This window comes from Blastocystis sp. subtype 4 (genome assembly GCF_000743755.1).
Source record: "Blastocystis sp. subtype 4 strain WR1 chromosome Unknown seqid_0336, whole genome shotgun sequence".
Lineage (NCBI taxonomy): Eukaryota > Bigyra > Opalinata > Blastocystidae > Blastocystis > Blastocystis sp. subtype 4.
Window position 1 is genome coordinate 1 of NW_014569211.1, and position 10,111 is coordinate 10,111.

Here is a 10,111-nt window from a genome sequence, read left to right on the forward strand (position 1 = left end):
GTTGAGTGGAAATGGAATCAATATTCTGAGTTCCTCCATCACTTCCATCCTTGTGGGATTGGGGTTAATTCATGTGTATCTTAAGTGGATATGTTTGTTGATGAGCGAATTCCAGAAATGGACCCTATTTCTGTAGATTCTCTTTGTCTTTGTAGAGAGTTAGATACTGATTGGCATAGCATTTGAATATGGTATAGTGACGGAAATGATATCAATCTGTAGAAAGGCTTTTTCTTTGTTCTTCTTGCAGCCGTAGTGACTGCAACGCAGCTCTCGTTTCCTATTCACCGTATGATTCAGCTTCAACGAAAGAACGTACCTTATGGATCACAGACAAATAATGGTGAACTCCGTTTTGCTTCCTTGTCTTCAATTTTGAGTCTTGGAGACGACGATCGAATTAAGGCTGACCACTATACTGCCCTCGTCATGATGAACGAACTCACCGAGTTGGTGATTCAGGAGCTCGTTGATAACAGAGGAGTGGGTGGAATGGTTGTTATTATTCCCAATTCGGTATGTGGTTATTCTGATCAACATTATGTTCGTAGAATAATGACGAAATTGTTAGCAAATGCAAGGTTGTAGAATCGATCATGTTGAAGAGATCATTCCCCTGTCCTGTTTATTTTGTTGAAGAGGATACTGAAGTTCGTAAGGTTTATCTGAAGCTTCAGTCCAAATCAACAGTATTAAGTGTAAGATTGTTGCTACGATTACAACTAGCCATCGAACATTTACACAATGAGTGTAAGTTTCCCTTCGAACAAGAAACCAATCACTATCCCTGAGATTCGTACTATTGAAAGTGTGTTGGAAGGCTTCAAAGATGGTACTCCCATTGCTTCCCTGCCGACTATTCTGGTGACGGCCAGTTACGACGCCTTCTCTGTATCTCCTTCTCTTTCTCATGGAGCTAATGATGGAGCCTCTGCTACAGTCACTTTGCTGACACTCCTTCGCTTGTTCTGTCGTTTATACGATGCCCAACAGACTGTTGGTGTGTAAGAGTTTCACATTCCTTCTATTGTAGAACCAATTTAATGTTCCTTCTGAGTAGTGGGAGCCATTTGGATTATGAAGGCTATCGTCAGTGGATGATCCGAAGCTCACCTGAACTCTTTGATAGTATTCGATTTGTATTGTGTTTGGATGATCTCGCGTAAGAATGTATCATCTCCTTGACCTTAGTTCTTCCAATGAGTTGATTCTGCGTGTCTCTCGTCATGCTCATAATGATGATTTGCAGCGTCTTTACTCCTCCTTTGAGGCTGTTGCCAAGGAGATGGAAGTTCCTCTTGAAGTATCATTTTCTTACTGAGTTCATGTTTAGATTGTTGCTGAGACTGTGAATATTATGGAGGAACATCGCACATACCCTCATGAACGCTTTGCTCTACGTCGTCTCACGGCAGGTACCCTAACCTCACAGCGAGAGAGTATGTGTTGATCTAGTCTCCGATTTCTAGAGACCAGTGGATATTTGAATGGATCACTCATTCCTGTTTCTGTTGATAGCACAGTGCTCGCTCGCAACATCCAACTCATCGCTGAATCTTTGGCTCGCTACATGTTCAACCTTGCTGACAGTGGCCTTGTCGTTGTATTGCTCTCTTCTCATTACTAGATCTTTACCAACGCTATGGCTGTTGATACTAGCTATGTAGACCACTGGATGACTGTGATGACGTCAGCACAACGACACACCTTCTTCATTGATAAGGAGAGTTCTTTGGTGAAGGCATTGGAAGCTGAGATGTCTCTTTATGCTACACACACTCGCACCGTGGATACAGAGATGGATATGAAGGATGATATAAAGGTATTTGGTGACAATTCTGTAAGCCTGAGGAGTGATTATGAGTTTAGGGAGTAATTCCTGTATTCATATCCAAGACGCCTCTGTTTGACGTGTATACATTCTTGGCTGTTATAGTCTATTTGGGAGTATTTTATGTTGTTGTGTCAGTAATGCATGATGTGAGTATTGAGAACATGATTGTGAGTATAGGGACGAGATGTAGTATCGAGAGAAATCCGTCGGTTCATGAAGAATACTTTCGGTATTGGAAACAAGGTGAAGGAGAATTAGTGGGTTTGACTGTTTGTTATCATAGCGTCATTCAGTTCATGGATAGAGTATATGAAACAAAACTGTTACCACCAATCCATCTTCTTCAGTTCTTTGCGAATTGCTCTTTCCTCTTCCATTTGGACTTTGAGTCCATTCCAATCAGCAGTCAGTAGCTTATGTACAGCCTGTCCACGAGTCTCTTCCAGATTTGTCTGCATTTCATTCATCTCTCATTCTCCTACCAACAGCGACTCCAATGTTACTTCCTCAGGTTCTTCCACAACAACCTCCTCTTCCACCTCCTTAACTTCTTCTATCTTCTCCTCTGCCTTCTCCTCTGCCTTCTCCTCTGCCTTCTCTTCCTCTTTCTCTTCCTCTTTCTCTTCTTCATCCATCTTATCATCAAAGAGAGCTTCATTCACCTTCACTTCCACGTAATCATCAACATAGAAATAGAACTATTCTCAGCATCCTTCTCTCTTCTCCTACCTTCTTTGCTTTCTGTTGACGTTCCACAATAGCCATCAACTTGACAAAGTCATAAATACCCATTCTCAACTCAGGATCAGCCTTCAAATAATCCAAAATAGGAGTCTTCGTGATAGATCGATCTTCTGATGAGAAGAGTTTATTCGCAAAATTAGGAATAAATGCTGAAGTGTAATAAGTTTCCTTGGTCTTTTCTTGAAGTGTCTGAATGAAGTCAATCACAGCACCAACAGGGATATAAAACTCTTCTGTTCATCAGTCAATCCATCATTCATTACTGCCACTCTTCTTACGCTGAGAATCAAACAGACGTGAAGCTGCTTGAGCCATGTAATCAGTCATAGGAGATACTCCGAAGTAACGTTCACCCTTCATATCAATGACATTCTAAATAGGTACAATGATATAAACATTGAACATATTCTCTTGTTTACTGAATTCAGAGAACATCTCCACTAGTGCTTCATCTGTCACAGGACCCTTTCCATCAATATCAACTCCAAGTGTAGTAAACCACTATGGTTGATCGATGAATCTACATATACCTGTCCGAAGAAGGAAATAACATCTTCCATCGTTTTGAAATTATGGGGATTCTCTGAGTGGTAAGAAAACGAATAAATCCCATACTGTGAAGAATCTCATAAATCAGTCTGTCAACGTAGGTATTGAACATGTAGTTATCATACTATAAATTATGATTTAACGAGAAAAGACAGACCTTCGATTCGAGATCCTTAGGAACCAGATAAAGAGTCTGGAGTAGATCCGATCCGTTTCCTCCCTTAGCTCCATTAATACAGGCAAGATGATCGTTGTTGGTGTGGTAACGATACAAACCACCAGCACCTAGCAATACCACAAGCGAACCAACTACAATCTTTGTTCCCTTTCCACTCTACTCATAAATAATCCTATTTGAATTCACCTTCTTTGGACCATTGGGAGCCTTAGGAGTAGGAGCAGCCTTAGGAGCAGAAGCAGCCTTCGAGGCTGTAGACTGAGCAGTCTTCGCAGCTGTAGCTTCAGCTGCCACTTTCTTGCCGACATTAGCAGCATCAGCAGAGGATTTGTCGGCAGCAGCTTTCGCTTCAGTTGTCATGAAGCGCTATCACGTAATTTCATTTGCATACTCATTACACAAAGATATCGCGAAGAACGTCTCAACGTATTTACAGCAAGTCTTTGCATCCGTACTAGATATAACTCAAGGAAGCATATACAGATCACATTAAAAAAGAAACAAGAAACTGTTATCTGTTTCAAAACTGAAAAATGGAGATTCTCCAACAAACACATAGCAAGTACATACAACAACTAAAGAGAAGATATGCCTCCAATGTATCAATTACGACTTGATGAAGGAGGACAAAGAGGATAACACTTAACGGACATACTAGCTTTTCTTCCCACAAACTCTCCAGGGCATGGAAACATGGGTTTAGATCGAAGTACAGGTTGATCACGAGGATACTCTTTCTTCTGAGCTAAACCTCAGTTCTATTCCACATCCATACAACTACAGGACTGTGAAGACGATCGACGAATTAAATTCATGTTGTTCCGTAGAAGTGTCCCAGGAGGCGGATCAACAACAGCACACTGAAGGACGGGACACATAGAAATGGGTACGTTTGGAAGAACCTGGTAACATGGATTGCATTGGGTGGGAGGGTAAGAACATTTACAACACCTCTGAAGACAAATGTTGACACGAATACCCCCTAGAGACGGATCTTGTTTGCCATAACTTGTCAATGGAATAAGAAAACCTATTCTTCAACTATGTGGAGAAAGAAAACGATGATCACCAGAAGGTATCCTTTCACAATCGATTACAGCTTCTCCTATATACTTTTCGCTAAAGAGCCTCTGGTCAAAACTAATCCTCATGAACCACAAAGGCACCAACACTTCGATCTTAATGATGTTGCAGTTCCCAGAGAAACAGAGAGAACAATTCCAAACTATTGTCGACGAAAGTAACTACCACATACTAGGATTATGTCCACTATCATGAATAACAGAAGTTTTATAACTGTTGCTACCATAATTGATCCTTGCGAAAGCATCCATCTTCCCAAGTGTACTAACATCATGCAGATTCTGTGCTCCAATGATTACTAATCTGATCTGGTAGAGGTACAGAGTCATATCAATAACTAGGAGCCAATCAATACCACATTCAAAAAAAGTGTTCCATACGACACACGATATGGAAAGAGAACGGTTCTTAATCTGTACTAACTATGCATTCCATATTCTGCCGTGTTTCTTTCTTTTTCTTCAGTTTTGGTTAAGGCTTGCTATGGTCGTTCTCTGATGTCGTGTTAGAGCCACGTCATTGTGAGGTTTAGCGACTAGGGAAATTCCCCGGACCATCATGGCAGAGAGTGCCGTTCTGAAAGGAATACTAGTAGCAGTGGGTTCATGGCGATGACATCTGGAGTCTACGTATCAACTGCTGCGAATTGGTCATGATCAAAGTTATGCAGGCAACCTTGTGACTAACAACGTATTGGTCACAGGGCGAACTCAATGGGGCTTACTCTTTCCAAAACTCAACGTTAGGTGTTTGTTTCAAACAGGTTAAGGACCCATCATATTCTTGAACATGTCCATATTAGAGCTCATGCTCTTCATCATGTTCATCATATTCTTTGCGCCACCAATCTTTGCTAGCTACCAATTATGCTCTCAAAACAAAGTCACCATTTGTGGATTCATCGACTTTTGTAGCTGCTGCATTACTCTACGCATTACAGTGACACTATACAAGTACGCTTGAGGATTGCGCTGCATCTGTTGCATCATTTTCTCATCTAGAGTAATCAATCCCTCCTTTCATGTACCTCGTAACAGTGGAGACTTTCCCATCTTTCCGATCATTCCCTCCATTTGCTTGTAGTAATTCATGAACATCGCTCCTTCCTCAGGCAAGAGTCCTGCACCAATGCAACATCGTCGTAATCGCTTCTCATCGAACTCTACCTCTATGCATTACTTCCCTCTTCTGCTATCACCTCCATCCAATTCAGCATCGGTCATCGAGTTCATTAGAATCATCATTCGCTTCATTTGCTCACTTCCCTGTTTCTCGCTTCCCTGAGGGATCATTCCCTGTGGGATTCCAGGCAGCATGGAAAGTACTCGATCTAGAGGTCCTAGCTTCATAATATTCTGAAGTTGTTCACCCATATCACGCATCGTGAACTGACCCTTCTGAATACGCTTCATTGTATCCTCCTTCACATTCAACACACCTCCTTCTTTCATCTCCTTCACCAAACCTCGCACGTCACCCATTCCCAATAATCGACTCACGAAACTGTGAGCCTCAAATGGTTCCAGATCTTCAAACCCTTCTCCACTACCAGTAAATACAATCGGTGCTCCTGTTGCAGCGACTGCTGAAATGGCACCACCTCCCTTTGCATTACCATCCAATTTGGTCATAATCACACTACCGATAGGAACAGCCGTCTTGAAGGCACTAGCTTGATCGAAAGCAGCTTGACCAATTGTTGAATCTAATACAAATACAATGTTGTCGGGATTGATTGCTTCTTGAACTTGCTTCATCTCCTCAAATAACCCCTCCTCCTGCTTGTGACGACCTGAAGTATCCACAATGATGATCTCGAACTTCTCTTTTCGGAATTGCTCTACTCCTTGTTGGGCAATTACCACAGGGTCAGCTTCTGTGTACGAACCATAGAAGGGAACCTTCACTTTCACTGCATTCTGCTTCAACTGATCAAAAGCTCCAGCTCGGAAGGTATCAGCGCATACCATACACGTTTTCCATCCCTTCTTTTTGTAGTAGGCTGCAAACTTACCGATTGTTGTTGTTTTACCAGATCCCTATCACTCAATCCCAGAATGAGTCCTTACCTGAAGACCAACAAACATAATGACATTACTTTTTCCTTTGGTGGGTTTGAATGGCTCCACATCTACGGGAGACAACATATTCACGAGTTCTTCATATACGGCACGTTGGATAATTCTACGCTTGTTGACGCCAGAACCCGAGGACTCTATTGCAATACGGTTTTTAATAGTCTCACGCAGCTTCATCACGATACGAAGATTCACATCCGACTACGATTCACTGTGGTCAACGAAATAATACATGAAGGAGAGCGTTTGAGACCTCTTTAATCACATCGTTAACCACGTTATCATCGATCACAGTGGTTGTCTGTAACTTCGCTAAAGCAGATGTCAAGCCCTTTCCTAGTTCAGCTAACACCATTGTCTTTCCAAATGACAATCCCTATGGAACGAAACAATAACCGTGATTCCTCAAATGGACATGAAAAGCGTTCCTGCAACAAACAACTCAGACACGACGTTTATTTTCGTATCGAATCTTAGGACCCGTGAAGGAAATTGAGCCCGTTTTCCGTTTCATCTTGAGTATGGCCATGCGTTTCATACGTCTCTCCTTGGCCTTTCTCTTGATGTCAGATCTCAGGAATTCCTCCAAGTAGTCATTTAAGTTTCCCTTTGGAGCCAATGACACTTCAAAAGCAGCAACAGGAGGCAACTCCAACTCAGGCATATCTCGTGAACTCACATCCACTGAATATGATTCAAGAGGAGAGGTTGTCGAAGAAATCAGGGTTGGACTGTCCTGCGTACTGTAGGAGTAACCACTGGGATCCATAACATCTTGACCCAGGGAAAATGCAACTTCACCAGGAGTCTCAGATACAGGCAGGAGAAGACTGTCTTCAGGTTGATCCTGAAGACACAAAACGCTAGGGCTGCGACCATCCTATTTCATCGCCGAAGCGATTATCCAGCCACAAACTATTGTGACTGGCTAATTCGTTGAAACCCTGATTGTCGGGAGTGGCGTTGTTATAGAAAAAATCGTCAAAGCAAAACATCTCAGGTCCACAAAGTTAGTAGTCACAAAAAAAGAATGATTAGTGAATGAAGAATGTGCCGTCGTTGCTAATAAAACTATCGCACTCATTGCGTTTATCTCGTTTCTCGCTCCCTCGGTTTGCTTTTGAAGCAAAATGCTGGTAGACCAAAAGGATATTCTTCTAGTATATCACTAGTTCGTTAAAAGTGAATCGTGATAATGACATACCTCGTTTCCGCCATACTGCTAATGTCTTCAGTATAGGGACAATGTAAGTGGTTTTGACAAGAGAGCTAAGTTTTCAATAACTATATCAGATAACGAAAGCTGTCGGTTATTCTTCAAAGGATACCTCAGTATTTGTTTATGAAAACATGCAGTACTGTTCAAAAGTACTGATGATCCTCATCGTTGATCAAAGGTTGGAATGAAATTGTTTGTTCTATATCACAAAATCCATAACAAGTAGATTCACACAGAAAATAGCCTAAAGAACTGAAAAGAACTAATCATATCAAATCTTCAAATGGATCTGATACAAGCATACCAGGATGAGGACAGTGATTCAAAGAAAATGGAGGGATCTGATGAACTGCCTCAGCCTGTCTTGAAGAAGATGCATGTGAATGTGGCTCCAGAAGTGTCAGTGAAAAGCCAGGTTCATTGTTATTCAGTTACATAATAATTAGCCCGATTATACAATGACTGTGGGAAAAAGCAAGAATGTACTCAAATACAATCCAACTGTCGATAAAATGTATGCCCCTACTGTTGTATGTAGTTTCAATAGTATATTAATGGGTAGGGACCGGAAGCTCCTTTCTTTGCTAATCCACTGGCTTCAGGAGAAGCCAATGTTACAACTGGGTATGTTGAGGTAAGTTGTACCAATTATTGATGAGATTAGAGTGCCAATATCGAAGGATTCAATTTCAAAGAACAATTTCAAACATTTAACAATTTCGGCTACGCGACGGCTCCTGATGGCTCTGGCGCTGTCGTTGGTAATAAATGGCTCCATGAGAAGTTTGGAGGTAAAACTGTATTTGACACACGTCGTTCAGAGTTTGCAAAGGACTTGAAACGACGAAGAGAACCGACAGGGGATGGTAAGTGCGTTTCGTTCATCTTCACAAGTAGCTTCAGATGTGGATAATTGGAAGGGTCCTTGGGCAGGATATGAGGGAGAAAAAGTTGACCGAATGACTTCTGAAGAGAAAGTGCGAATTGTTAAGAATATGTGATTCTAGGGAGAAATGACAGAGTGGCAACGTGTATGGCTTCAACGGAACAAGGATAAGAAGATTCGAGAAGTTTTTGTTGTAACATGGTTTGATGAATAGTGGATTCGCACAGGAAAAGTGGAAGAGAATCCAGAGGAGGAAGGTCGCCCTGTGGATCCCTTTGAGCCTGAAGGAACAGGAATTCCGATTGATCAGACAAGGACCAAGTTCCATGGTAAGGAAGAGAAAGATTATCAGGGCCGTTCGTGGATTGTGGCTCCAAGTGACGTCAAACCTGTGGATAATCCTCACTCATATCTTCCTAAGAAAACAATCCATAAATGGTATTCCAGAAATAGTTCCGTTATTTGTAGGACAGGTCATACAGGTCCTGTGCAATGTATTGAGTTCTTCCCAGTCACAGGTCATTTGTTGATCTCTGGAGGTAATGACACGAAGGTGAAGATTTGGGATGTGTTCAACAAGAGAAATGTGAAGCGAACGTGAGTGTGAAGACGGAATATGATGACTAGGTATATGGGTCATACAGCTGAGGTTCGTTGGGTTGCTTTCAGCAGTGACGGTACGACATTCTTATCAGCTTCTTTTGATCGGAATATCAAGTTGTGGGACACAGAGACAGGCAAGTGTATTGGAAACTACTCCAAAGGGTCGATTCCGTTCCAGTCAGTATGGGCTCCTACCGATCCTAATGCATTTTTGGCTCCTTGTCAGGATTCGTGTACACATCAGTTCGATATTCGTACTGGAGAGGTAGGAGTAGATTCCCATGGTTATGGATAGTGTACAATGTCATATAATTATCATGAAGCAGCAGTCAATGCAGTTTGTTTCTATGAGCATGGAAGGAAGTTTGTGTCAACATCAGATGATCGTAAGATGTTGTGTTGGGACTATGGTTACAACCCTCCAACTCGATATATTCAAGAGACGTATATGTCTTCAATGCCTGCATTGAAGCTGCATCCCTCAGGTGACTATATCCTGTGTAGTGCGTTGAATAATCAGATTGCTGTGTACAAGTGTATGGATACTGTGGTACATCATCCAAGAAAACGGTTTAATGGACATAAGGTGGGAGGATTTGCATTACAGCCAACATGTTCACCTGATGGAGAGTTTGTTGGGTGTGGTGATTGTGAAGGCAATTTGTGGTTCTGGAGCTGGAAGACATGCAAGGTGTTGAACAAAATGCCTGGTCATGTGGGTGCTGTTGCTTGTGTAGACTGGCATCCTGTAGAAAGTAGTTATGTGGCTAGTAGTGGTTGGGATGGAGTCATCAAATTGTGGGATTTGTGTGTTTGTTTCAAATACTCCAACTCTTCAACAAACAATCTCCAAAATCGACATACCATTGATCATTGATCTGCTTAAGGTTCAATACGTCCACGCACACGTCCAGTACGACGAGCAGCAATGAGACCA

At 41.9% G+C, this 10,111-nt stretch overlaps 4 protein-coding genes across 4 annotated transcripts; 2 read left to right on the forward strand and 2 right to left on the reverse strand.

Moving 5' to 3' along the window:
- Positions 1-117: 117 nt before the first annotated feature.
- Positions 118-2,092, forward strand: JH06_4306 (nicalin; the record flags this gene model as incomplete). Its single annotated transcript, XM_014670083.1, has 11 exons — positions 118-151; positions 227-516; positions 552-698; positions 727-1,004; positions 1,034-1,162; positions 1,192-1,303; positions 1,334-1,439; positions 1,470-1,597; positions 1,628-1,840; positions 1,870-1,980; positions 2,012-2,092. The coding sequence occupies 11 exons, from the start codon at positions 118-120 to the stop codon at positions 2,090-2,092; spliced, it is 1,629 nt and encodes a 542-aa protein (XP_014525569.1).
- Positions 2,093-2,157: 65 nt separating this feature from the next.
- On the reverse strand, positions 2,158-3,665 carry JH06_4307 (hypothetical protein; the record flags this gene model as incomplete). Its single annotated transcript, XM_014670084.1, is given in 9 exon segments — positions 2,158-2,286; positions 2,317-2,532; positions 2,564-2,811; positions 2,842-2,950; positions 2,963-3,079; positions 3,109-3,161; positions 3,194-3,251; positions 3,285-3,461; positions 3,492-3,665. 9 exon segments carry the CDS (start codon positions 3,663-3,665, stop codon positions 2,158-2,160), a joined length of 1,281 nt encoding a protein of 426 aa, XP_014525570.1.
- A 1,487-nt stretch (positions 3,666-5,152) lies between these two features.
- JH06_4308 (hypothetical protein) lies at positions 5,153-6,821 on the reverse strand (the record flags this gene model as incomplete). Its single annotated transcript, XM_014670085.1, has 6 exons — positions 5,153-5,245; positions 5,276-5,385; positions 5,416-5,550; positions 5,587-6,427; positions 6,458-6,667; positions 6,699-6,821. The coding sequence occupies 6 exons, from the start codon at positions 6,819-6,821 to the stop codon at positions 5,153-5,155; spliced, it is 1,512 nt and encodes a 503-aa protein (XP_014525571.1).
- A 1,195-nt stretch (positions 6,822-8,016) lies between these two features.
- On the forward strand, positions 8,017-10,051 carry JH06_4309 (pre-mRNA-processing factor 17-like protein; the record flags this gene model as incomplete). Its single annotated transcript, XM_014670086.1, has 10 exons — positions 8,017-8,100; positions 8,132-8,215; positions 8,248-8,319; positions 8,350-8,551; positions 8,583-8,662; positions 8,693-8,755; positions 8,786-9,009; positions 9,040-9,168; positions 9,199-9,439; positions 9,470-10,051. 10 exons carry the CDS (start codon positions 8,017-8,019, stop codon positions 10,049-10,051), a joined length of 1,761 nt encoding a protein of 586 aa, XP_014525572.1.
- Between the last annotated feature and the right edge of the window lie 60 nt (positions 10,052-10,111).